Source organism: Trachinotus anak, unplaced genomic scaffold (genome assembly GCF_046630095.1).
Source record: "Trachinotus anak isolate AG129_WGS33_773 ecotype Australia unplaced genomic scaffold, CSIRO_AGI_Tana_v1 ptg000005l, whole genome shotgun sequence".
Classification (NCBI taxonomy): domain Eukaryota; kingdom Metazoa; phylum Chordata; class Actinopteri; order Carangiformes; family Carangidae; genus Trachinotus; species Trachinotus anak.
In genome coordinates this window covers 13,266,048-13,293,867 of record NW_027273856.1, presented here as the reverse complement: position 1 = coordinate 13,293,867, position 27,820 = coordinate 13,266,048, and the positions used below count along the sequence as shown (strand labels likewise).

At 42.4% G+C, this 27,820-nt stretch overlaps 4 protein-coding genes across 6 annotated transcripts in view; 1 reads left to right on the top strand and 3 right to left on the bottom strand.

Annotated features, from left to right (window-relative positions):
* slc16a10 (solute carrier family 16 member 10) overlaps positions 1 to 639 on the bottom strand; it is a 32,458-nt gene extending 31,819 nt beyond the window's left edge. The window contains exon 1 of the mRNA XM_071478434.1: positions 103 to 639. Coding sequence (XP_071334535.1) covers positions 103 to 388 — 286 coding nt within the window. The 5' untranslated portion in view covers positions 389 to 639. The remainder of the gene's footprint in view (positions 1 to 102) is intronic.
* A 1,115-nt stretch (positions 640 to 1,754) lies between these two features.
* Positions 1,755 to 8,536, bottom strand: rpf2 (ribosome production factor 2 homolog). 2 transcript variants are annotated; one of them, XM_071478429.1, is made up of 10 exons: positions 8,425 to 8,536; positions 6,873 to 7,005; positions 6,107 to 6,144; positions 5,414 to 5,453; positions 5,250 to 5,331; positions 4,895 to 4,971; positions 3,557 to 3,656; positions 3,341 to 3,443; positions 3,018 to 3,162; positions 1,755 to 2,277 (listed from the first exon to the last, which is right to left on the bottom strand). In XM_071478429.1, the coding sequence occupies exons 2-10, from the start codon at positions 6,927 to 6,929 to the stop codon at positions 2,092 to 2,094; spliced, it is 828 nt and encodes a 275-aa protein (XP_071334530.1). In that variant the 5' UTR covers positions 6,930 to 7,005; positions 8,425 to 8,536; the 3' UTR covers positions 1,755 to 2,091. The 2 variants fall into 2 exon arrangements, with proteins under 2 accessions (XP_071334530.1, XP_071334529.1); XM_071478428.1 differs by having other exon boundaries at positions 8,350 to 8,511.
* Positions 8,537 to 11,121: 2,585 nt separating this feature from the next.
* Positions 11,122 to 22,554, bottom strand: amd1 (adenosylmethionine decarboxylase 1). Its single transcript, XM_071478427.1, has 9 exons — positions 22,240 to 22,554; positions 17,290 to 17,376; positions 16,270 to 16,396; positions 16,063 to 16,165; positions 15,342 to 15,384; positions 14,775 to 14,919; positions 14,537 to 14,629; positions 14,294 to 14,449; positions 11,122 to 14,197 (listed from the first exon to the last, which is right to left on the bottom strand). The coding sequence occupies exons 1-9, from the start codon at positions 22,350 to 22,352 to the stop codon at positions 14,054 to 14,056; spliced, it is 1,011 nt and encodes a 336-aa protein (XP_071334528.1). The 5' UTR covers positions 22,353 to 22,554; the 3' UTR covers positions 11,122 to 14,053.
* A 1,194-nt stretch (positions 22,555 to 23,748) lies between these two features.
* Positions 23,749 to 27,820, top strand: part of cdk19 (cyclin dependent kinase 19) — a 61,088-nt gene continuing 57,016 nt past the window's right edge. Inside the window, exon 1 of one of the 2 annotated variants that reach the window (XM_071478425.1) lies at positions 23,749 to 24,024. In XM_071478425.1, coding sequence (XP_071334526.1) covers positions 23,897 to 24,024 — 128 coding nt within the window. In that variant the 5' untranslated portion in view covers positions 23,749 to 23,896. The remainder of the gene's footprint in view (positions 24,025 to 27,820) is intronic. The other variant, XM_071478426.1, reaches the window with a different exon arrangement.

The following is a 27,820-nucleotide window of genomic DNA, read 5'->3' as shown; positions in this document are numbered from 1 at the left end:
CTAACAGACCTGTCCTCCAAAACAATAAATGACTACATGCTGGAGTCCATTAGCTATGCGTGACCTGACGTGGAGCTCCGTACCCCCGCCCGCCGCACTCACCTGTTCTGAAGCGGAGGTCGTCATCGTCCTCGGAGCCGAACTCCCGGAGGAGTGAGAGGAAGAGTATACCGAAGGCGTTCTGGATCCCGAACACGGAGCCGTTACACCACATGGCAGCCAGCATGACCAGCCACCCCCAGCCGCCTTCGGGGTGCACAAATTCGACCTCCTCCGTCGCCGGAGTCGCCGCTGGCTCCGGGACTGTCACTTTAGAGTCCCAGGTGTCCTTCTTCTCCTCCGCAGGTACGGCGGCATCACCGTCTTGGATGTTGTTTCCTTCTGTCATTGTTTTGAAGTCAGGGTTATATTAAAGCGAAAAGACAGCAGCAGTTTTTGTGCTGTTTTTAAAAAAAATCTGGATGTGTGTTTCCTCTAATGACGGGGTGAGAGAAGTAACGGTTCAGATACAGTTTCTGTCGGAGCGGTGGTGGCTTTCAGCTTCGAGGAAAGTTGCATCGCTTGAAGTGGCGCTGCAGCTCGGGCTGTGCTGCTCAGGCAGCATCTGTTCCTACAGTAACTGCTCAAGAGCTGCTGTTGCAATATTATAAATAGACAGCGCGGAGGGGCGGGGCTCTGGGGCATCCTGCAGCTGATTGGATACTGTCATTTATCCGTGATGACCACTTACTGAAATAGACAAAATATTGTTTCAGTACACAATATGTTTTGCACGATTGGTAATAAAATACTAATGTATACAGAGGCTAGCCGCCCCCCCCCCCCTTCGACAGCGCCCTCATCGCTGTTATGAGAGGTCTCACTTCCCCTTCCCAGCTGCTAAAAATAAACAGGAAAGTGCTGGGCAAGCACACAGACGTGCAGGAGGATCTGCGGGGGGAGCTGGAGACTCAAGTGAACTGCGGCTGGAAACCATAGGACACAGACTCCAGAAAAATAATCCCAAGTGTTTTGTCAGAAAAGCCCAATGTTATCCCGCTTTTTAGACCCCCCCCCCCCCCATCACTTTCATAGATTAGTAGACATGACATATACCTTGACATAAAAATTATGAATAAATCAAATTACAAATATATCAATAATTTGATGACAAAACAGTGGCTAAATGTTGCAGTTAGTGAACGACCTATGAAGATAAATGTATGCTTTTTAAGCTCTCAAACTCTCATTGTTATGAGATTTCTGCATTTTAGAACACACTAAATGATTTTCTAAAAGCAAAGATCTGGTGACTGTGTCATAGCTTATGATTCACATCATCTTCATACTCATCAAATAATTCAGTGACACCCTCATATGCCCTATGGATGGAAACATTGTCTTCCTGTTTCTCCAATCTTTAATTTGTCACAGTCTATTTTCCTCTTAAAGATTTGATACCTACACTAAGACCATTTGGTCCATATATTTAGAGAAGCAAAGCTGGATGTCAGGAAGTGATATCCAGCTTTAATTGTTAAGCCTCTGAAATTATGAACAAAGCCTCTCTCCACTGATCCCAAATCCCCAAAAGTCCACAGAAATATATTTTAAAAATAGCACTGATCTGATGTTCCCTGTGCAGTCAAAGTAACTTGTAGTTGGTGTTAATCTCAGAAACGTGGTACATTATTATTAATGGAAAACAATGAATCTAATATTAGTTTTATTTTTTTTTTTAATGACTGGTTAATTAAAGCTCTAAAACAGCCCAGGAAGCTTGGAGATGGTTTTATTTCCTTTTAAACGATTGCTGCCAGTGAAACTGAATTTTTACAAACTTCAAATTAATGCAGAAATCTGTTGATAATTCAGGTAACACTGACTTTCACCAGACAATTGAGCTGACATGTTTATGACACTCATGACATCTTCGTCACATGGGAAAATACAACAGGGAGGAAGAGAAAAGACATGATACACATGTATCCTGGCCGCCTGCTGGCAACTCACATGCCAAGTCTTTCTAACAGTAAAAACTGGCAATGATCAGCACGCGGTCACACATGGTCACACACACACACACACAGGCAGTGACTCCCGTCTCAGACATCAGCTCTCTACTTTGGCCACTTTCGATGTCTGTCCATCCTGCTCTTCGGCGACCACCTCTCCCTTCCTCTTCCTCAGGCCCTTCATCTTGCGTGTGTGCAGCTTGGACAGATCCTGCTTCTGCATGTGCACCCGGCCAAACTTGGTACCAAAGACATCATGGGAAATGTTCTTCTTCTTTTTGGGCTGAAACATTGTAAAACATTGGCATTAATATCATGTCAGTTTGATGAGTCCACTTTTATGCAGAAATTTTTTTTTTTTGCCCAATGTTTTGTCCCATTTTACACCACAATACACATGTTAAACACACCAACATGTCCACTGCTGACAGCTCTCCCCCAAACCCCCATCCTCCTCCTCAGCCTCTGAGTAACTCCAGCTGTTATATTCTGTGGCTGCACCGTTCCATCAAATACAAATATTCTGGATGTGCTGAGCAGAGTTTTAGATCCATTTGCTAAAACTTCAGTCATATATCTCCTCTCACAGCATGAGCTTGTACTGACTGGCTCAATGGCAGGTCAGTGGAGCTTGACCCAGAGTTCAGCACTGAAAGGTGTTATACCATGGTAACTGTACAGAGGCTAGACATTGAGGCAACAATGGCCTGTCCTCTGGCGCCCTCTTGAGGAGAAACCTGATATTTTCAATCCACTGACAGTCTGAATCTAAAAACAGAGAAGCAGCCTTTGCATTTTTCAACCATCCAACAGTTTGTTTGTTGGTGTGTAATGAGCAGTAGAGCCTCACAAGACCATTAACCTGAAATGTGACAAAGATCAGTTCATGAAAATTGAAGGCATAAAACCTGTGTATTTCCACTCTGCAGAATTATTCTGATCCAGGTGTTTCTCATGTGCCACCTAGGGAGGGCTGAGAGAGTTGGCTGAAATGTGCACAAACTATATCCAGGTGATTTTTACCTTCAGGGCCTTGGGCTGTTTGTGGGCCAACTTGTACAAGTCATCTGACGCCAGATGTGTTCTTCTTAAGACAAAGTCAAATGATGGCCCAATCTCCTCCAGCTCTATCCGTGGTGTCCGGCACCCAGACTTCTTCAACAGGCACCTGCAGTTACACATGAAATCCATGTCGCTGTTACGCTGGCTGTTAGCAGAGTGTGTACCACATTACTACTCAAACCTCTATTTATTCTTCAAGCCCATTTGTATAAAGCAGGCGACTGATGCATTCACCAGGATTTGTGATGTGTTTATTTTTCACCAAGTCATTTTACTGTCAGTACCTGTAGCTGCGCATGAATATTTTCCCGTCCAGCGCAGTGAAGTGCAGAACATGTTCTAAACCTGCGAGACGCACTGCAGGCACGGTGGGGCCTCTGAAGAAGTCTGAGCAAAGAAATGGACAGGGGGCCAAAGGAATGGACAGGGGTATTAGCAGACCAATGACATCATTTTCACCTGAAGATAATCTAGTACCACCTTTAATCATGAGTGTGTACCTATGAGCAGACTCTTTAGACGCTTGTGCTCGCTGTCAATGTCAAAAGCTTCTCCTGCAAACACCAGCATGGGTTTCGTCCCCTCAGGACATTTACTGGCCTGCAACAGAGAAGACAAACTGGACTTTAGGAGACCTAGTTATAAACTGATTAAAAGATCATTTTTTAATCTGTTTTTTTATATTTGATTTTCCATTCAATTGTATTTAAAGTTCAACAAAGTCCACTGTTAAAAAAGTTCAATAAATGTGTAGTGTGTCCAAAGTCAGTGAGTAATCGTGTTAAATAAAGGTGATTAGTGTTTTTGCCATAATCGAGCAGCCCTAGTGACGACTGTACCAAACCATTTAAAGGTATAACAACACACAGCTTTTGTGGCTTTGCTGTTGAATCTCACACACAGTGAGTGACTGAGTCAGCTGACACAACTATTAGCAGTGCATTCATCAACAACGCTGGAAGGAACTCTATTGTTTTCAGTCAGACTTATAATTATTATTACTGCTGTTTTAGCTTTGGTTTTTAGGGATCTAAACAGAACACACACAGCATCTCGAGCCCTCTCTCCTGGCATAAAACCATACTGCTGTGATCAAACTGTATTACATTACATATTGTGTTTACATCAGCAATCAGCTATAGATATCTTCTTAAAAGAAACTCAGAAATATATCTTATTTTTTGTTCATTATGATTTAACAGCAACATAACTCAACTCAGTTATTATTAAAATATTTATATACATCCACATATTATATAAATGACTGTATTTTCAGTTTAACATTGTGTAAGTTGTTGATGTTTGACACTGATGTTTCAGTGAGTCTGAAACTGGGTCTGGTAGGATGATTCAAATCTGACCAGGATCCCGCCCAGTTTGTCATCCTACATGACATAACTTCAGATTAGCCCATAAAACCTCGCCTAGTTTATACACTACCTGAGCAGCATCGCAACAACACAAGACATTCACAGCACCCAAACAACAGGGGTTGAATCACAGCAGCCAGCTGTGATCAAATATTCTGTCCTATCAATTTATTATTATGCTTTTATGTTTTTATGCTTTTATAGAGAAAGTGCTGTGGGAATGAATGTGTGAGTGAAATGTTATAATATAGTCATTATAAAACAGATTTGAGTGAGTGAGTGAAGTCAGTGTGTGAATCTGGGAGGGAGAAGTCATCTCCTCCAGCTGGGGGCAGACTGACCGTGGCACAGCACAGCAGCAGCTGCTAAACATTAGTTAACTTTAGATCATAATAGATTAGAATCAACTGACCCTTCACCCAGTTTATCAACATGACTGCACATTAACAGAACAACTGCAACCGTTACCTTGATCTCACTCAGTGAGACAAACTTCTCAATCCCAAGTTCAATCATATCAAGCACATGGAAGTCAAACAGACGACCTGCGAATAAACCAAAGGAGACAATGACACACATATAATATCCTTTGGCCTCTAAAGTGACTTGATAACCTCTGAAGCATGGAGCTTTGGAAAGACTGCCACATTTTTACTGAACGTGTAAAGTTCACATATCATTGTTGAAACCACAGGATAATCAAGGAATATATATTTTTTTATCTTGGTAAAAATGTCCTACACCTGCTTGGAGACAGACACGGGGACAAGATATGAGCTGATGTATGTATTTTCACTTTACAACTGAGTGAGAGAGAATTTACCAAATATGAGGTTGTTGGGCCGTTTCTTGTTGTGAGAGCCAAACAGAAACAGAGAGCAGTCTGTCTTCTTGGAGAAAAATTCCTAATAAAGAGGTAGAATGATTAGTGATACACCTTGAAAACACACACAAACATTCATTTTATTATGTTTCCTATCCACGCACCAGCGATGTTGAGTCCTCAAATGGCCGAGTTATGTTCTTTCTGAAACAGAAATGCAGATTTTATCCACTTTGATAGTTTTCACCCAACATTTCTACATGAACTTAAATGTATTTGCCTTTGAAGTGATAATTATTTGCTAAGATCAATATTGATTCTGTTGAATTATTTGTTACTGTGGGTTATAACATATATGTTTCTCATTTTGTTAATATTCCCATTGTCCTGCACCTTATCAATTATTCTGTGTACAAACTTATTCAATGTATATGTCATATTAGGAAATGTTTAGAGACATGTTTTAGAAAACAAACGCTGTTGTTTCTCTGTTGATATCTACCTCTGATGTCAACATCCACTCAGAGTCTCAGTAGAAATACCGTTTCTGAACAAATACATTAACATCCACTTGCATTAGGATTGTCAAAATAACAAAACATTTACTTAGGTTATATCAAACCATCTGTGATGTTGCATGGAATTAAATGATAAATGTCAATGTTAGTCATGTAAATATAAAATAAACACTTAAAGATCATTTTAAAACAATCTAATAGCATGAAGGAGAATTTTAAATGACTTTATTTGCACTTTTAGTTTTAATTGTGAGCTTTTTTGAAAAGGGGAAAGTACAACGCTACATGACAAAGTCACACTCAACATATTTGTAATTCCTCGGATATAAAATCACTTACTTCTTGTACAGCACAGCATTGGGTTTCTTCAGGGAATACTGCAGGAACACATTATTTGTATTATGTGAATTCACAATTGCATCAAAGAGTCATCGTTGTTCATTTAGGCTCAATCACAAATCACAGCATCAGCAGAAGATTAATAAACAGGTTTACATACAGGTTGAAATAAGTCGATTCACTCTGATGATTTATGAGGAAAATCTCCTTTAATATTGAAAAATACTGACCAGACGTCCTTTTTAAGGGTAGACATGGAAACATTAGTAAAAAATTATTTTGGTTCATTTATCAATAAGTTAAAATAATATAACAAATCTTTTAAATTTGAGTGATGTGGGAGAGGGGACAGGAAGTGACAGGCAGCAGCTGGTGCTGCTTTAAAAGAGCCCACAGGTGAGAAACTGCTGATACCTGGATAAACACCTGCTAATACAATCAGAGTATTTCTGAAGCCTCCTGATCTATGGAAGTCTTATATATCACACCACATGTGTGAAACCTGAGTTAGATTTCACTGAGTTACAAGACTGAGTGTCTCTTTATAATCTGCCTCCAATTTACACTAGATTTCACATCAGATTTACACGCTGATTGAGCTGTTTAACCCCGACTCCTGCCCAACAGGAATATACAAGAGGTGGTGACGAGCTGCAGGAGTAAAAACACGGGGTGATATTGTCATGTGTACAATTTGCTCTGCATCTGAGCTATTGGACCCCTACAACAGTGTCTTCCTCAGTGGGTGCGTCCACAGGTCACTTACTAAGTCCTTGAGGGCCTGGGTGGTGGTCTGACTGGTGTTCCCTCCCTTCATGATCATGGCATTCTTCACATCCTCGGTCAGCTTCGGCGCTCGGCTCTCCAGGAACCGCTTGGAGCGCTTCGTCTTGGGTTTTCTGAGGATGCAAGCAGAAGACGACACGGTGTCAGTGTGACTAAAAAGCTGTCTGTCCGCCTGTCTGCCTGTCCGCCTGTCTGCCTGTCCGTCTGTCCGCCTGTCTGCCTTCCTGTCTGTCTGCCTGGCTGTCTGTCCGTCTGTCTGTCTGTCCGCCTGTCTGCCTGCCTATCTGTCCGCCTGTCTGTCTGTCTGTCCTGTCTGTCCGCCTGCCTGTCTGTCCGCCTGCCTGTCTGTCCGCCTGTCTGCCTGTCCGCCTGACTGTCTGTCCGCCTGTCCGCCTGACTGTCTGTCCGCCTGTCCGCCTGCCTGTCTGTCTGTCTGTCTGCCTGCCTGCCTGTCTGTCTGTCCTGTCTGTCTGTCCGTCTGTCCGCCTGACTGTCTGTCCGCCTGTCCGCCTGCCTGTCTGTCTGCCTGCCTGCCTGTCCGCCTGTCTGTCTGTCTATCTGTCTGCCTGCCTGCCTGTCTGTCTGTCCGCCTGACTGTCTGTCCGCCTGTCTGTCTGTCTGTCTGTCTGTCCGCCTGACTGTCTGTCCGCCTGTCTGTCTGTCTGCCTGCCTGTCTGCCTGCCTGCCTGTCTGCCTGCCTGTCTATCTGTCCGCCTGTCTGCCTGTCTATCTGTCCGCCTGCCTGTCTGCCTGTCTGTCTATCTGTCCGCCTGTCTGTCTGTCTGTCCGCCTGCCTGCCTGCCTGTCTGTCCGCCTGTCTGCCTGCCTGTCTGTCCGTCTGTCTGCCTGTCTCCCTGCCTGTCTGTCCGTCTGTCCACCTGTCTGCCTGCCTGTCTGTCTGTCCGCCTACCTGCCTGTCTGTCTGTCTGTCCGCCTGTCTGTCCTGTCTGTCTGTCTGTCCGCCTGTCTGTCTGTCTGCCTGTCCGTCTGTCTGTCTGCCTGTCCGTCTGTCTGTCTGTCCGCCTGCCTGTCTGTCCGCCTGTCTGCCTGTCCGTCTGACTGTCTGCCTGTCTGTCCGCCTGTCTGCCTGCCTGCCTGTCTGTCTGCCTGCCTGTCTGTCTGCCTGCCTGCCTGTCTGTCTGCCTGCCTGCCTGTCTGTCTGCCTGCCTTCCTGCCTGTCTGTCCGCCTGTCTGCCTGCCTGTCTGTCTGCCTTCCTGTCTGCCTGCCTGCCTGCCTTCCTGCCTGTCTGTCTGCCTGTCTGTCTGCCTGTCTTCCTGCCTGTCTGTCCGCCTGCCTGCCTGTCTGTCTGCCTGTCTGTCTGCCTGTCTTCCTGCCTGCCTGTCTGTCTGTCCGCCTGCCTGTCTGTCTGTCCGCCACAGTCTCAACGCCAGCTGCATGCTCGGCGGCACTGAGCAAGCTGGCTCTGGAGAGGAGCGGGGCAGGCGTGTAAACTTACACCACACCGTCTAACTGCGTCATCTTCTCTCTTTATTCTTCTCTCTTCTCTTCTCTCTTTATTCTTCTTCCTCACCGAAACACAAACACGCGTGTCGCTCTTCCACGTGAACCGGAGCAGCGGAAGACAGCAGTGGGTTTTTTCTTCTTCTCGGCTCTTTTTCGGTGGTTGGTCTCCTGCTACTCGCCCATTAGCGCCATCTAGCGGCACAGGGACCACGGCACAGCACGGACCGTCCACTGGGGGCGCCACAGACCGAGGCCAGGCCGGCCCTCGGAGAGCACACCTCCACCAGGCGACATGTTGAGGAAGATGTCGTGACTACGTTGAGGAAAGCGATGAAAACAAAGCCTGGCTCCGCCCCTGTCCTGGGTCCTTCCCTGGGCCATGTCCCGTCCCTCCAGCTCGCCTGCTCCGCTCCTGTTGCCGAGTCGTGCTGAGACAGAGCGTCCTCTGAGGGAGCAGCTCCGGGGACTGGAGCGCTGGCGCGGAGGTCATCTGTGTCCCAGCACGTCCTCGCTCCTGTTCAGGGATTTAATGAAGAATTACAGTAACACGACATCTGTTTACCAAGTGGTGGTCAACGTCCTGGATGGCATCGTGACACCACGACTACACCAGCACGTCCTTCCTGCTCTGAAACACACACCTGCCTGGTTTTTCCATAAACACATTCCATAAATGTGTGTTTGTGTTTGCATATAATGTATTAATGTACCAGTAACTGCACAGAAGTCCATTGAATCACAGTCTTATCTGGCTCACTTATTCTAGAAAAACTGTGGATTTTTGTATGAATATTTACAAAGAACAAATTAAAAAAAAAAAAAAAGAAAGAATGACAGAAATGACTGAATGTGTTTGCATTTGGAGCTTCCTGGGGTACAGCTTTCCACTGTATATTTACTCTGTGTAGATATCCTCATCTGATTATTTAAAACAACAGGCTCTGATACTTTATTTGTCTAGACATGAGTTTTGGAGAACTCGAGGAGAAATCATAAAAGATGCTGAGTCATTTCTTCAAGCTCAACAGTGCAATTCTTGAGGTTTTTGGTGAAGAGCAGGAAGCAGCTAGGTCTTGCAGAATACTGCTGGAATATAGGGAGAACAAAACTGTTTAATGACTTGAATTGTTTTGGGAAAGAGAGGTAGATATTATAAGTATCTGACCTGTTACTTCTGGACACCCAGGCCGTTATATAGACTTGGTGGTTTCAAGTATTTTGACCTGAATTGAACTGAGATTGTTACTAACTTTTACAAACTGAGATTTACTATTGACTATAAATTCTGTCCAAACCTTTATATTCTAGGAGAATGTAAGTTATCATTGCAGTTTCAGTCAGTCAATGGTGTGTTGTGGGTCCAGAAGGTAATAACCTCTGGATAGCATTTTAGTCCTACTGCAGACTGGGTGACAGATCTGGAAAAAAGTCATAGGATGTGTAAAAAGGCAGAATAATATTCTTAGTACTGTATTATTAAGCCTCTTTGTATTTTAGGTGCTCAGCTTGTGTATTTGTATGAGGGGAAATGGGGAAGTTGTGAGTTTGGATTGTGTTCACAGATGTTAAATTTCAGGCTTGAATACAGTTGTTAGTGTGGCCTTTTCACAGTTGGCATTTTGACATGTCACGGTAGGATGATGATGATGACTGAATCCATTTAGCTGCTTCAGTTTCAGGGTCCTGGTGTTGTGCATGCTGGTTCACTGTCACACTGTCACTTGAATAGAACAGAGCTGTCGTTTATGTTATTATCACCTGTTCTCCACCCATGAAAAGTCAGAATGTCTGCTGTGAGAATGGAGCAGACAGTACAATGTAGAAATGTACTGAAAGTATTACAGGTAAAGTACTGAGTGCAGAAACATTTCCAAACCTCTGGTTGTTATATCGTTAGGTTATTGTTACTGATGCATGAATGTGTAAGCGGCACTTTGCTGTTGGAGTTAGACTGGGTGGAGCTGATGATTATTTCATTGTGAATTGATCAGCAAATTATTTTCTGAATTCATAGACTGATTGTTTGGTTTGAAAACTGTGAGAAAGCAGCAAGAGTCAGTTTAGTCAGTTTGCTCTGATGAAAGACGACGAGCAGGAATCCTCCAGTCTGAGAAGATGGAAACATGAAGTGGGAACAGCAGCAAAACAAAATCGCGAACAATTACTCATTTAGGTTCAATTTCTTGTTGACTGAACAATTGATTAACTGACTAATCATTTAGGATAAATACACCTGTATGAGTCATTATCATGGCTGAACCTAAAACATGGAGGCAACTGCGATTCAAAGCTGAGGTTGGCCAAATCACTGGATCTAAGTAGCTGTCTGTATTCAAAGCAGGTAAAGTTAATTACAGTTAGTTGTAATATATATATATATATATATATATATACACACACATATATATACATACATATATATATATATATATATATATATATATATATATTTGGTCAGAGCTGTGGTCAGTCTGATCACATCCTGGTGCAGATGCTGGTTCAGCTTCGAGCCAAGTGGCTCATCATATGTCAATGAATGGAATATACTCATCTGTCTTGTCATTATCATCAGTTATTTAAACTTTATATTTACTCCTCTTGCTTTTATAGCAGATTCACCATTTTTCCTCCTCTTTAACTTATTGGTTGTCATCTTTGGTTCTTTTCTCTTTTTGTCTTTTCTTACAAAGACAGAGCCAATAAACACTAATACTTAATGTCAAAAATCTAATAGAAAAAAGGCTTCAAATAAAGAAACACAACATTTGCACAGATAAGTATCTTTATTTAAGCATCAAGCTCAGGGCACAGATATATTTAGCACATCTTGACCATCCAAAGAACAGCAAAAGAAAGAATTAGAACAGCAAGGTTTCTCCTTCAGTACATCCTGATACATCCTGCAACTGCACCCTCTCACCCAGGGGAGGCTTTCACTTTCCCTTCCTCTCACAAATTCACAAAGGAAAGGAAAGTGGAAAAAAAAAAACAAAAACAAACATGATTTAGTCAACTTTGAAAAGGTCATCCCTTAACTCCATAACAAGCTAGTTTTGAACACTGGTTTCACAACAAAACAAAAGACCAAAAAAAAGGGCAGGAAAAAAAAAAAAAAAAAAGGATTGGTCCGCAGCAGAAATACAAAATATTTTTTTGTATAAAATTCTATTACTGTTAGCTGCAAAAAATCTTTGAGTTCATAGTATAAAAATAAAACAAAGTTGCAATGATCCACATCAACAAGGCTAAAATGTACTTAATCCAAGAACAGTTAGCATTAAACTTCTTCAGTGTTTTAAAACGGTGCTTTCAAATGCTTCAAAAAAGACCCACATCTGTGGCAGATCACCCACAGTCATTTGACAGGGAGTCGAGTTGTTCATGTAAGAGCAGAGATTGGTCCTCAGGAAAAGAATGAAACCACTCCAAAAAGCCATGAGACAAACTAGAGGGAGACTATTCCAAGTGCCAGTTCTTACATGAACTGATGCAACCAGCACGCCAAGTGCTTTAGGTGATCAGTGTACTGTTGGAGGCGTTGATGCAATCGACCCAGGTATTTATACGAACAGCACTGCAGGGCTGAAAACAGGTTAAGACTCCCGACATGTCTTCTCAGTTCAAAACTCAAACTGCTTTCTCTGGCACGAGAAGCACCGTGAACCCCACTCAGCTGAACAGCAGGCAGACACATGAAGTAATAAGAAACTTAACCTGCTTTCAGCACTGAAACGATTAATTACAAGTTAACCCAACCCCTTAAGGAGAAGAAAAAAAAAAAAAAAAAAAAAAGTCCCCACCTACCCAAAACACATCAGGATGCGGCAGTTCCAGCTCTGCTTTCAGCTGGTAAAACAAGGAGGAAGGTGAAGCACGCAGACCTACCGACAAAAAAGGAGGAAGAGACGGCGCTACGCTACACTGTTAAGCTACACGGCACTAGTAGTCACATGCACCATAGTGTCACAGGATTTTCCCCCTCAATGACCAAAGGACACTGATCCAAAGAAAAAGAAAAAAAACTGCTAGGGAGTCACATTTTTGACCAATTCACTGCAAAAAATGTCTGGACACAATAAATTTAATAAAATGGCAGTTTATGCAGCAGTTACATGTGGAATGATCCGGGATCACCCTGGCATGCTCAGACTGGTGGGCCTCTATTGTGCGTTTACAGATTTCTGTATGGGGCGGAAAGAGACAGAGAGAGGATGGATATTATGCGGGAAAAAGAAAAATGCTTTGCTGGGCAACTAAGCAAAAAGGGTCTGATTCATTATTTCCCATTCAGACTGGGGGCAGGCACAGCCAGGAGGGCCGACTCTCGTTATGTCACGGTTCTGGGGCCAGCTCACAGTGCAACTCTGGCAGGGGGAGACCTGCTGGGATCTGGACAATGGCTGGTCAACAGAGGGCATTGTGAGTGCTCTGTGTGTGTGAGCATGCGTGCGTGCGTGGAGGGGGGGGGGGGGGGGGGGCGGCTGTGCTCTCCTGGAGTCGTACATTCAGCTCAAACCTGGTCCAGGCTTTTCTCTAGAGACATGTACATTCGAAAGACGAGTGGACAGGCCACTTCACACCAACTGTGCTACATTCAGTTTGAACAATTTCCATTTAACCAATTCATGTGAAAATCAGTGATGAACATGACTAGGACCCAGAAGCTTCTTATAGATACAGCACACTGTAAAACATAGAAGCCTGGGTGCAACAAAGTGCACATATTCAATGTACACACACACACACACACACACACACACACACACACACACACACACACACACACAGCTTGTGTTTGAGTAAACACAAGGACTAGATGATTGTCCAGGTGGAGGAACACGAATGAATGAATGAATGAATGAATGAATGAATGAATGAATGAATGAATGTGTCTAGAAGCAATTAGAGCAAAGCCCAGCAAAGCAGAAATCTTAGTACAATCTCAAGTGCAGGTTACACACTGACTAATTACCTGAAAAGCCTTTATCCAATAGTATGACAGTAAACAGAAAGTATGGCAATCATTTTCAAAGAAAAAAGATTAACAACAATGAGAACGGCCCACAGCTTACTATGATTTATACATTCAATATGAGTTGAGACAGTGGGTTGGCCTCATCTTTGTACCGCGAGTAAACAGGTTTTTAAAGTGCACGCGATGATTGGTAATGATTCATTGATACCAATTGTCACACTGGAAAGCAAACCAGCTGCACTGAATTTGAAATCTCAGACAAACTGAGTTGAGCTCATCAAGAGACAGACTGATCTGAGCATGTCAGGGCCCTGGCCTAGTGTGGGCGGAAGCCTTGTCTGTGGGGGATGAGGGGGGAGACCTGCAGGAAGGGACCATTGTACTGGGCACAGGTGGACAGCCTCAAACAGAGCGTGTTTAATTCCTCTACATGCACTTCAAGATCACAGCAAGAGTGAGCTAGAATATCGAAACAGAGAAAAGAGCTTTCATGCAAGAGATCTAAGTCACAGGTACAATGCAAACAACTCAAACTGGAGGTTAAACTAGGGCCCGCAACTGCGTCAGCACCAGGAGATTCTGAACGACGACAGCAGCAGAAGGGGAGAAGGAGGGAGGAAGGGGAGGACGAGAAGCTCTCTACTGGGGGGTAAAGCCGGATACAAGGGGTTAGCCCTGGGCGTCCGCCTTTCTTTTTACGCCTCTTCTTCATCCTAAACCCTCAGCTCTGCTGGTTCTGCTGGCGATTCTTGGCGTAACTTGTGAAGACAAAATTGTAGTCGTTGAACTGAGCCAACTGGCGGTCGAGACGCTTGTAGCCCTCAAGTTTCTGGGCAGAAGAAAAGACACTGCGACATTTGGAGCTCTACACGGGCAAATGGGAGGAAAAAGAAGAATTTACTCAGCAGCACTTTTAATTAAAATTACAGGAAGTAGAAAGAAGGTTGTGTTTTATTCATACCTGATTGACAAAAAGGGTAGTCACAAATTTTCCTGGCTTGAACACCTCCACCACCTTCCTAACCAAATCATCGTATGACGTCTGGGAGAGGTTGGTTTCAAAGCTGACGTAGGAGAACTCTGGCTCGGGGGTGATGTGGATGGTCCAGTAAGTTCCCTACAGAGGACGAGCAGAGCCACATTACTGACATGTTCAAGGAGGTGGCACAACGTAGAAACGAGCAGACAACAAAGAGACACTCACGTCAGTCTTCATTCCATTCATTGAGTATCCACAAGGGTTGAACATTGTGGCATCGATCACAGAACCTGGTATCAGGTCACGAATTCCACTCATCTGCAACAAGAGATGAATCAAGTGTCAGCAGCCAGATTCTCTGAGCAACACTGGAGGGGGGGGGGGGGGGGGGGGGGGGGGGGGGGGGGGCTGTGTGCACTGATGCCCACTGCCAAATAAACACACGATGGTAAGATCTACTTACACGAGTGACATCACTTGCAGAAACACCATCTTTCATATAGAACTGGTCCATAATGGCTGGATCAAGGTCGCTCATCAGAACTTCCAGTGTCTGATCTGCATGCTTGTTTTCCCAGTACTCTGGTAGGTCCAGGGTAAACAGGTACCTGTGGGTGATACACAGGTGACTGGTTAGTTAAGTCTATTACCAAACTGGGAGGATACACTGAGGTAATAACATCAAGACTATAGAAAAGGCTCTGAACAAGCTTTTATTCAAATAAATACCAAGAGGACACTCATGACCTTTTTACCGCCACCTCATAATGCAGCAAATTATCTGTGCTAAAAATCTAAATGTCATGTAGCAACATCCTGCTGTGGCTGAAACGCTACAACAACACAGAGGAATCTGCTGGCTGCATTTTCATGTGTTTATTCTAAAAGAAACAAAAAAATTCAATCCAACATTTTAAGGATGTAATTATTGCAGAACATAATTCAGTATTCATGTCTGCAACATGAACACCCACTGACATTAGTGACACATTTAATTTTCAACCAGTACAGGAAACTGCATTATGCTTACCAGCAGTCAGAGTTCAAACGCCCCATACAGTAGGCTGCACCATCTGCAAGAAGCAAAAAAAGAAATAAGGTGTTGAAATTATAGTTACAACATCAAATATGAAATTGCACTTTCCAATGTCTTTCTACTGACTACTGTCCTTCACAGACAAGTTACCCTTGAGAGCAAATAAAAAAAACAAACAAAAATAAAAAAACAGCGCATCATTTCTCCAAGTTGAACAAGTTTTTAGTTTCTATTGTCTCCACTTTCATGATCATATTGACTAAAGTATCAAAACCAATAAGCATAACAAACCCCACTATTATCTAGAGTGAGCAGGAATTTAATGACAATGTTGTCAGAACTTCACAGCAGTATGTAACAATAAATCCTAATAATAAAAGTTATTAATCATTAAATTGACCTGGGCCCAATAAGGAGTACAGAATAGATGGATGAATGGATGGATTAAACTGATGAAACAATTAATTTAAAGGTCAACATACAAATTTTACTCAAGGTTGGGTACGGTACTGGGGAGTTTCCAGTAAATAAATGACAGAAAAAAACATTTTACCAACATCACTGTCTTACAAAAGAATTAATTAGTAATTTCTTAACCTTCTGATACCTTTTTGAGGAAATCAACCAATGCTTTTTTGGCTTTGTCTCTCTTAAAAATACATTTTCAGAGCATTTTCTTAAGAGGGGAAAATGATAAAACAGGTGCGTCACTTACTTGGGAAAATCTGGCTGAGAAAGTCCACTTCCTCCTGGAAGTTTCGATGAGGGAACTCTTGATGGGTCGGCTTCATAAAATTCTTGCGGGAGTAGAAGAAATTCTGAAAAACATGGTCAGATCAGTGCTTCAGCTACGGGCATGAATGTCAGTGTTTAATGTTCATAGTTATATGTTCCACATATGTAAATACTGTATGTGTCCAACCTCGATGGCATCGAAGCCGCAGTACTCCCTGGCGAGTTCCAGCAGAGGCACCAGTGCTTGCAGCAAGAGGGTGGTTCCGCACGTCTTCAAAATGAAACGTCTCTTGGAGACAAACATGCTACTCTCACTGTGGAGGGAAGAAAAATAAAAAAACAAAACAAGTGTGTGAAGCCTCTGTACTGGAATTGTATTATGTGCCACTACAATTTATTTTACACAGGAGAATTAACAGGTGATCCTGTGTTGTTCTAACCTTTGAAATATACATGTAGAGATCAGACAGCCTTTGTCACTGTAGGTTCACTGAGCTAACAACAGGTCTAATCTAAAACCAGGACAGGGGAAAGTGTTTGGAGATTAACTGTTTGACCTTTTTCCCTTCTTGTGTAGCTGAATTTGTGAAGCATGGTGTCAACACACACTAAACATTTATGCCCTCATTGAATGTCTTAGGGGTCAAACACATTATCAGGAAATGCATTCACCACTTGGAAGTATGAAATATTAGGAAGAGGAGCTGAACTGAAATTCTTGGTAAATTTGTTTTGACTTGGTAGACAGATGCTTTAACTACATGGCAGAGCAGTGGTTACAGGGGAGGTACTCTTCAGCAACAATTAAAATATGCCTGTATGTGGTAAATCCCACACTACTGATAACAAAGCTGGTTTTAAGAAATCATAAAAATAATAAAGTATATGTTCATACAAGACTCTAGTAGAGGGGGGAAAATTAACAATAAATAGTATAAAAATTAAAGAAACCCCATCGCATGTGTGGTCAGTTTTATTCTGAGTCCATATCATATCATTGAAGTTTTCTTGTTACATCCCCTTTGGATATAAATTATACAATAAGACTATACAGGATGTGCCCATAGGTCTCTTGTGTCATCACCTGAGACAGTGACTGCACTGCAAATGACAAGCAGCTTACAGGTGACCGCTGTCTAATCCTGTCTGCCTTCTAATCAGTAGGAAAATAGAGGAGACATCATGGAAGTAAAGACCTGGCACTCACCTGAGTATATAAGCTTCCTGCTTGTCAGTCTTTGTCACACTTATGATCAAACAATGCACATTCTCCAAAAGTTTGTCCCACTCAAACCTGAAAGAAAAATGAAATCAACATTCAATATTTTGGCAGTCATTTATTTTTCAATGACCTGGCTGCCAAGTGGAAGTGAAACGCACTACTGGACAGAAAAAACTGAATTTGCTGGTTGACTGCAAAACACAGTAGAAAGTAAGCAGACCTGTTTTTGTTTGAACAGATCTTTGAATAAGTTAAGCAAACACTCTTCTGCAGTCATGCCCTGCAGAGAAACTCATAACAGGGAGGGAGGAATTTAGGCCCTGGAAATTATGGTGCTAAGAGGTAACAAAACAAAAACGACAAAAAAACTAAATCAATAATCTCAAATGGATATGGAACAGACCCTTCTGTTTTTCAAGTAGGGGAGTTTACTTGCACTTTACTTGCCATGTGCAGGAAAGCTGCAGGGCAATGTGGATTAGTGTTGTCTGAATATTGGCCCTAGTTCCTGGGCAGACTGAAAATCATAGGCTGGGACAGACAACACAGCCAGCACTCTCCCCAACAACAAGAGGGCTCCTGCTGCTGCCATCTCTGCCCTCCCACCACCACTCAAAGACAGCTGCAGTGCAAATGCAGCTGCGTCACGCTCTCATTACAACCTTGGAAGTGCAGCCTGAGCCTGTCCAAAGTACCAGGAGAGAAAGAGCACGAGGAGCTCAACATTCAGTGGGAAATTTACCAGCAACCAGTATTGCATAGTTTACCTTGGGAGATGGATGGGGCTACATGGATCAACAGCCTTTTCTGGGAAGAACAAGAAATGTCTCAGTGACTAACTAGACTGTCAGCAGTGATCCTCTAACCAGCAGTAACAGCTCTGGTCACAAAGAAGTTGTGAACAGCAAGTCATTTACTTGCTGTCTAGCTAAATACATAGGGTTCCATTCAACATTTTAATGCACATTTTTACTGTGCACATAGAAACACGCTGAATATCACAAAAATGTTTTACACTTAGTTTGAAACTTTAGAATATTGCTCGAGCAAACATATCTGCCAAGTCTCACTGTGATTCACTCTTACGTCCACATAACAAACACCAAACTATAGACACAAAATTCTGGTGACTCTGGAAAACAAGGTGACCTAGGATACATACTGCAAGTAACCAACACTCCTCAGTTCAAGTCTAGCAAGGGACCCATGTTGCGTGCCAGCCCTGCTCCATCCCCATAGCAACCTAACAAAAACTCTGCAGGGGGCATACATGTGGCTTGGGAAACAAAATTCATTAACAGTAACACAAATGCCATTTTAAAGATGGGAAGCACCAGTGAAAGGCTATGTTTTATCAGAAGGACCTGAATCAGGGTCTCGATTAACTGTTAATGTCTTGCCACATTATTTTGGAGATGTTTTCCTCACAATCATTGACAGTAAAACTGAGATTTGCATCAGCTCTGCAACATTTACACATCTGCTTGTCTCACTGTCTACAACTTGTCAGACATTTAGATGGCACCACATTGGCTGAATGTTGTGAATGATTTCCAGGGGCCCAAAGACACAGCAATTCATGTGGAGACAAAGCTGTTTTTTTTTAAAGAATAGCAAACACTGACTTTACAATAGATTATCATTCTCCTGAGGTGCTGAGCTAAATGTCTGATGACATCTGCCATGAATACTGACTTGCTTCTGGTTAGTTCATTTTGGCCCTAGTCTGGTAAAGCACATTATGATGACTGACACACACACACACACACACACACACACACACACACACACACACACACACACACACACACACACACACACACACACACACACACACTGAGTGTTTCTGTGCTACAAGATTTCTTAAATAGATCCTCACACTGTCAATGTACAACACCACAAACTGCACTGCCTATATGGTGTGGGTCTCCAAATTGAATTTGCTTCCCACAAAGAACGGCATAATACGATCATGTCCTGCTACAGCCAACAAGCTGACTGTATAGTCGTAAACCATCTTGCTTCTCAACCATGGCCACCAGACTGAGAACTCAGAAAAGTTCATTAGCTTCTTTGGAATTTCTGAAATGCTGTAAAACCTGAAGAGCTTAAGGCTCAACATGTGGGCCACAGTCATCATGGCCTATATTCTGTGCTGCCATTAACATGTGTTATTAACATGCTATCATTCATCATGTTATTGAGCCCTTGTCTTAACACGCTGCCATTAACAACTGCAAGTTATTGAAAGTGAATTTGTATATTTTTATCTTATACTTCCTCTTTTCTTTTCCATCTTACAACTGGCCAAGTACAATGAAGCAAAAGGCTGTGCCAGACTGATTAGAGTCATATAGTGCTCAAGTGTCAGAATGTGTTTGGATGATGACAAAGCTTAAACCCTGGTAGAATGAAATTCCTGCCCCCATCATGCATTTCGTCTGAACTGAAATAACACAAAGAGGCTGCCCCTAAACAAGGTTAAGCACCACAAGTGTGACTTATCCAATTAGAAATGTTATGATTACCTTAAAAAAAAAAGAAAAGAAAAAACAAACACACAGTGACCTGAGCTGTTGCAACATGCCAGCTCCCCAGGTTCATACCAGAGGGACAGTGTTACTTGAGACCTGGGTCAGCTCCTGTTTCAGTGTGAAATGCACACTAGAGGCTATTTCTGGTCACTCTGCAAGATCAGATTCTGCTAAAATAAAGCACGATTTCCAGGAAAGGCCCAGATCAGGCTGCTAAATACTACAGAGGTGCGTGGTTAACCGAGATGACGCAGATCTTGGAATACTGGTTACATTTGACAACTAAAAAAGGACTAGTGACAAAAAACAAGTGTGTAGATGTGATAATAGATTGGCCTTCAGGACTCGTAGTCACAAGAAGACTAAGCTGCTGCTGAGACTTGAGGCAGGCACAGCAGAGGTAACGTAAGTGAGCTCCACATTTGTGAATCAGATGCCCTTGTGGACTTATTTGGACATTGGCTGACATCCAGCAAGCCTGATTCACCAACAGTGTCCCTCTGAGCTGTTAATCTGCCCTGTGGCTATGCATTGATGCCAAACCTATTTCACCCAACTGGCCCCAGCTTACTTAAACTGACCTCAGTGATCTGGTTAATGACCAGGAAAGTCACTCATAGCGCTGGTCAATTTGGCCTTGAACCTTGCCACAGGTTATCACTTAGTAATACACTGCTGCAACAACAGGTGAAAGAACAAACTGGCAAGCCAAACGTTAGACAACCTGGACTGTGGAGAAAATGCAGATTATTGGTTTTTACACCAACGAAAGAGGGAATGTGTTGCATTTTGAACCAGCAGTTGTCATCATAAATCATTGTTCTGCACTATAACCACACCTCCCATTTCTCAACTCACTCTAGAATCAAGACCAGTCCTTACCAAACGACCTCAGTGGATATTTTATTCAGCACCAAACAGTGACATGGCTCAACTAAATCATTCTAATCCATAACCAACTTTGTTCTACATGGTACAAGCTCACTTAAATCAGAGTAACAAATAGATTTAGTGGTGCTGAACAGGGGCAAAGGTCATCAGCTTTGTTGACCATCGACATCCATTTCTCAAAATGGCCTAGTACCCTATCATACCTTTTTCTTTGAATGCCCATCTCTTAGTGCCTCTTAGCAAATCAGAACAGGGAGGCCCTCTAACCAATCAGAGGAACAGGGAGGGGAGCGTCTGCATGGATGGAAACGTGACCGGAACAAGGACTACAGGCAAATTTCGTCGCAGAAGCAGACTAAGGGACTGCCATGCAGCGAGTGACTGCCTGAGGAGTGTGCGCAGCCTAAACATAAAACGGATCACCTCTCCATGAGTCACAGCGGCTCATCCCAGAACACTCCCCGATACTTAGCGCCTCTCACATTAGTCATGTCAATTCTGACACGAACATTTGAGATCGAGTCTTCTCAGCAACCAAAGCCCCAACCACTCCTCTCCTTATTGCAAAACAACCGTAAAAACGCCGAGCTCCCAGTGCTCTGTGGCTGGGCTCGGCGTGTCCGAGAGGCAGCGGAGCAACACGCGGTGCCGACGGGCGACCACATGCTTCATCTCTTCACCGAGGCCCCCTCGTTGTTGAGTGACGCAGAAAAAATAACGTCCCCATTTACAACCAAACAAAAACACACAACACCGTTTTCTCAAGCCCCGTCCCACTGTGTAAGATATGCAGTGTAGTATAGCGCAGTACACTGAGGTAACTTAATCAAGCGACGTCCCAAAATCATTGCGGGGGAAATAAAACGTGTGCGCACCGATAGGAGTGAGAAAAAAAGGACCAAGCCCGCCTAATGTGGGCATCAGATACTGACACGTTACTCTGGGTAAAAGGTAAGATTCATTCAAAAGTCACAGCAGACCCTCTGAGTCGCAGAACGAGAACGAAAACAGCATGAGACGGCTGAATATTTGAATATTTTCTCCCAACTAGCTAGAGTTAGCTAGCTGTAATTTGTTTTGCCAACTTGCTATCAAGACCGCATTTAAGCGTTATACCCGTAGAGCTATCGCCCCCCATGACAAGTGAGAGTTCACAATAATATACCAAAATGTTAAACTGCCATCAAATTCCAGGGTGAAGAATGAATGACTCAGCTTGGAAGTGCCACTGTTAAAGGGGGGAGGTGGCCATTTTCGACTGACTGCGTTAGCTAGCTTACCAGTAATGTGCTTTGGTGTCAGAATATGATATCCCTTCTAGCTAGCTGGCTGACTAAGGATGGACTAGCGATTAAAGAGAAGAAAGTGTCCCTGGATAACAAGATTTTAACACATTTAACTGGTTAAATGCCACGAATAAACTTAAGAGACGGAAACCATGCATGTGGCCGACGTTTCAATATGCGGCCGAGGACTGGCATGACAGCTGAGACATTCAAATGACACGAACCTTGGGATGGTACGGAGGTCCCCGGTTCCTTTGGTCTCATCCTGCCGAGAGAACCACACCTCCAACAGCTTCTCGGTCCCCTCGAAGAAATGTGCAGCGTTATCTTCCATCATGAGACAAGACACCCAACAAAAATATTAAACGTCGGTTGTAACGTTTACAGCTTAATTAATCCTTCCTCGATCAGTTATAATTTATTGAGGTACAGTCCTTTATGTGATTCAGGTGTTGATTTTCTTGAGTTACCGTCTTCCCTTTTACAGAGAATACCGTTAGCGAGTGCTAGCTAATATCGCCGGCCATACTGTGTAGAGCACTGAATGGAGATGGCGCGGTGCTTTTATGTGCGCTGGCCAGTTACGTCAGTCTGCCTTCAACCAATCCATTCGCCAGACTCTGTCTTGTGTTGTTCGCTTGGTCCAGTTACTTGTCAATCATTGCAAAACACGGGCTTCCTCACATGCCTTTTTTACAGCCTACACGTAGCGTTTTATGGCTCTGTACAAGATGAAAATACAGTTAAATTTCTGGAGGATGATATAATAATCGAACTGTAACTGTTTTTCATTTAAATCTTCTTTTAAAATATAGGACCTATTTGTCACACAAATATTTTATTTTAGAGGCCCAGTATGGTTAAGTCAAATTTCTGTCATTACTAACATATGTTTTGCTTCTGTACAGATGGATTATGTTTGTATGTTTGTATTTTATTCTTACCACGTACTATTGTATTAATTTATTTGTATTGTATTGTATTGTATTTATTGTATTTATTAATTTATAAGTTCTATGATAAAATGAGCCCATTGAGGCGGTTGCAGTAGAGGAAAAATAATGAGACAGCATTTTATTGACATTATATAGTACCACTGTAAGTGCACAAGTCAGGTAACTCCACTTAGCAACCACATGTAAATAATAGCCGATACTGGTCTTGTAAATTGCTATTATTGAGCAACAACAATAATCATAATTCGTATAATAATGATAATAACAATAACAATAATAATAATCATCATCATCATCATCATCATCATCAAATGAAGGGGCCAAGAGGGCAGTGGCAATTTGGGTGTGTCTATTTACCTTACCTGACAGTAAGAGACAACAGTATTTTTAGAGAAACCTCAAATTATAGTTTTTTGTGAAGACATAATGTATTTATTGTACCTCATTGATAATGATTGGGGTGTATGCACTTAAATTATAAAATTACCACCATCAAATATGAAATAACCGCCAATAACAGTTTGGAGATCATTAAAATATATCTAAATATATATGCAGACTAGAGGGTACATACTAACAAGCAGCTCTGTGCACCATGGAATCCAAACCACCGGTGCCTGCCTTTTTGAAGAGCGTTCATGAGTACGCAAAGTGCAACAAACCGCAGTGAGAAACGCGGGTTGTAGTTTCTTACATCTCGGCTTTCGAGCTGACGAACCGCGGCGCCTACTCGGAAGAACTACCCTACCCAGTGAGCCCTGCGCGCCAATTAGAAACGTCAACGAGCCAGTGAACATTAAGCGGAGCAGACCAAAATCCCAAACAAGGAAATGGTGGGGGAATAAAACGACCAGATTATTTAATTAATGCATGTAATAATTAATATTTTATTTTATTGTAAATTAAGACGTATTTATGGGTTAAAATGGATTACGACTTCAAAACAAAGCTGGCGGCAGAGAGAGAGAGAGTAGAAGATCTGTTCGAATATGAAGGTTGCAAAGTGGGTCGAGGCACCTACGGGCACGTTTATAAGGCTAAGCGCAAAGACGGGTAAGATAACCGAGAACGTTATTGTTTATACTGCCATAAAACTGACCACAGGATGCATTTTCATTACACACAACCGAGTTGTGTGTTGGACGGGGCGTTAGATTTGAACCTCCCCGAAGCGTTAACCCGTGTTTCTGTGTTTTTGTTTTCATGTAACGCACTCACTCACTCACCAACGGCCCCCCTTCCTCCTCTTCCTCCTCTCCCTCCTCCTCTTCCCCACCCCCCCAAAACAACACACTAAAGCAGCGGTGCTATTTATGTTTTGCCAAGTCTTCTTTACGGTGGCAGGAGAGGTAGCTTACTCTTAATGCATCTCAACGCACTGGAGGGCTCTGCTATCGTCATTTCAAACTGCAGGGACATTTCAGCGCCTTTTCGTGGACACACTGCTCCCCCATTTTTAACACTGTACACTGCCAAACTTTTTTATACTCACACTCGGTAGTTGCCTTTCTCTAATTTGCCCTTTATACTGTCGCTGTACAGTCAAAAGCAAGTGTGAATACGATGAAGCCTGTATAACAGCAACAGGAAGATGCACAGAATGTTCTCACATTCCTGTTTTACTATGCCAGCAGTGTCAATATTGGTTGCACAAATTGGCAAATTTCCTGTTCACAATAATACTCGGCAGTGCAATTTTATTTTGGTAATGTGACTATGTAAAGTTGTAAGATTGCCAAAAGGTTCCTCACTCTGTCCTGACAGCTTGGGAAGAACATTTACTGCATGAAATACCCTTCACAGGAGGATAGAGCATGAAACATTTCTTTTCTGTCTTTTATGCTTTAAGTTTTAAATCTTTATTTTTCACCTGCTGCTCAAACAAAGTAATAAATGAGTGTAGTGGACTAGTCACTGATTCTATACCCAGGATTCTGGTGCCCACTGTATAATGACCTTATAACAAAGTTCAAGTATGGGCAAGATGTGACACATGACCAGAGGTGACTAATTAAAATTAAAATATTGTTTATTCATTACTATTGTTAAAAAAAGTATTATTAGTTAATGTTAATGTACAAAAAATGTAATAATGCCATTTTAAAGCCTGATTCAAATTTTCACAAGCCTAGAATACTATTTCAGGGATCAGGTATCAGCCAGATGGGACAGATGTGAGTGACTGAAGCAGTTACAGCCTCATGTTACATACAATATTGTGTAAGGTAACATTAAAGGTGAAAGAGACTGGTAGTGGATCAGTAGCCTTTCCTCCATTCACCATTGATTCACTGAGTTGTACAGCTGAGTCAAGGCTGCAGGCACTCACCTCTACAACACTGGATAATAGAGATGTGATGTGAGGTCAAAGGGTGAACACAGGCAGGTCACGGGCAGTTAAATCTGCAGCAGCTGTACCTGAGAGTTTGTTAAATGCTGTGCAGTAATAACATCCTGAAGGCTGCTTTAGATTTTGTGTAGTGTAATGTAGCTTACCTAAGGGTTTTCTTAAAAATGCTGTCACAAGTACTTGTCAGTCTTGTTATTTTTTACTTCAGCTTGTTATTGTTTCATTCAGGTGTTGTAATACCTCTTTGCCCCTTTTTTCAGCTATAGTAACTAATAAATGTAGCGGTGATGATTTACTTTGTTGTGCTTTGCCCCTAGGATACTGTTGCCAAGTAATTTGTGATAACCTGGTGTATTGATGACAATACGATATGTTTTTCTCAGTTCTGACTACGTAAGTAGGAGTGCAGCCATCAAAATGTTATTTTTTTCCTGCCATGACAAGTGAAAATGTCTGCTGTGAAGAAGGCGGATTCAAGTAAGCCAAGCACTGTAGCATTACCAACAGAGTTGGTGTTTCAGCTCAAACATCCATCAGAAGTTCAGCTTGTTCAATTTTACCACCTGTAAGCATTGGGCAGATAGTGCAACACTTTAAGAATAATGTTCCTCAACGTAAAACTGCAAAGAATTTGTGAATTTCAGCCTCTACGGTTCATAATATCATTAAAAGATTCAGAGAATCCAGAGAAACCTCTGTGAGCAAGAGACACAGAGGTTGGAAAACTAACATTGGATGGTCGTGATCTTCAGGTCCTCAGCAGCTCTGCATTAAAAACAGACATGATTCCATAGTGGAAATCACTGCATGGACTCAGGAACACTTCTGAAAACCATTGTCTGTCCACAAATGCAGGTTGAAACTCTACCATGCAAAGAAGAAACCAGATCTAAACATGATCCAGCAACGTCTCCGACTTCTCTGGGCCAGAGCTCATTTAAGATGGTCTGAGGTGACATGGAAAACTGTCCTGTGGTCTGACGAATCAAAACTTCAAATTCTTCTTGGAAATCATGGACACTGAGTCCTCCGGGCTACAGGGAAGAGATCATCCAGCTTATTATCAGCACACAGTTCAAAAGCCAGCATCTGTGATGGTGTGGGGGGGCATTAGTGCCCATGGCTTGGGTAGCTTGCACATCTGGGAAGGCTCCATTAATGCTGAACGGTATATACAGGTTTTGGAGCAACATATGCTGCAAGACAACACCAAACCACATTCTGAGCGTATTACAACAGCATGGCTCTGTAGTAGAAGAGTCCGGACACTAAACTGACCCGTCTGCAGTCCAGACCTGAACCCACTGAAAACATCTTGAGCATCATGAAACGAAAAATACAACAAAGGGGCCCCCGAACTGTTGAGCAGTTGAAATCCTTTGTCAGGAAAGAATGGAACATTTCACTTTCAAAAGTCCAGCAGCTGATCTCCTCAGCTCCCAAACATTTACAGAGTGTTGTTAAAAGAAGAGGTGATGAACACAGTGGTAAACATGACCCTGTCCCAACTTTTTTGAAACATGTTGCTGGCATCAAATTCAAATTGAGCAAATATTTTTCATAAAACAATAAAATTTCTCAGTTTCAACATTTGATATGTTCTCTTTGTTCTATTTTCACTTACATATGGGTTTACATGATTTTCACATCATCACATTCTGTTTTTATTTACATTTTACACAGCGTCCCAACTTTTTTGGAAACAGGGTTATACTAGTAATTTTCTGTCATAACATAACATACATGTATGCCATTGCTGTGGTCTTTGCTCTGTGCAGTTTGTAAATGCAGTATTTATGATATGATAAGTCGTTAGTTGGTAGTCTCTGATGTTGGCGTGTTGTGTAGCTACAGGCCCAGACCTGTTGCCAAGATCCTTTCTATTACACTGCTTCTCCCCTCAGACTGAATAATGGCAAATACAAATACCTAGAGGATTGAGGAGCTGTCCATTAACTGGATAACACTTGTGACATTTGATGTTACTGTCTGTCTCACTGTAGAAAAAGGCTAAAAACAACAAGCTCATATCCATCTCTACATGTGATTTGTGTGCTTCTCATCATGGTTTCCTCTGCTTGAGGAGCGGGTAAACTTTTATTATGTGAATTTTATACTCAAATCAAATGAGGAAATTTTGTTTACAGATTAAAAGATGAAATGTTGTGTGCTCTTGAGCATCTGCATAGCTCAGTCAGTATTAGAGATGTGTCCTGGAGAGCTCCAGTTAATCCATGACCATCTCCAATGCCAATTACACTGAAATGGGTTTGATCCTAGAACCACCAGGACGTGTTTGATCTGTGTTTACTTTTTAATTACGCCTTTTTGCAGTGTTTTAAATAGAATATGTTTCCTCTTAAATCTTATTTTCTCACTGCTCTGTGCTCAGGCAGGATTTCATACACGGGAACACTGCTCATCTCAAATAATCAATATTTATCTGCTGAACGTGCTCAGCCCTACAGTGTCACATTTCACTTATTAGCTGATTTTCAT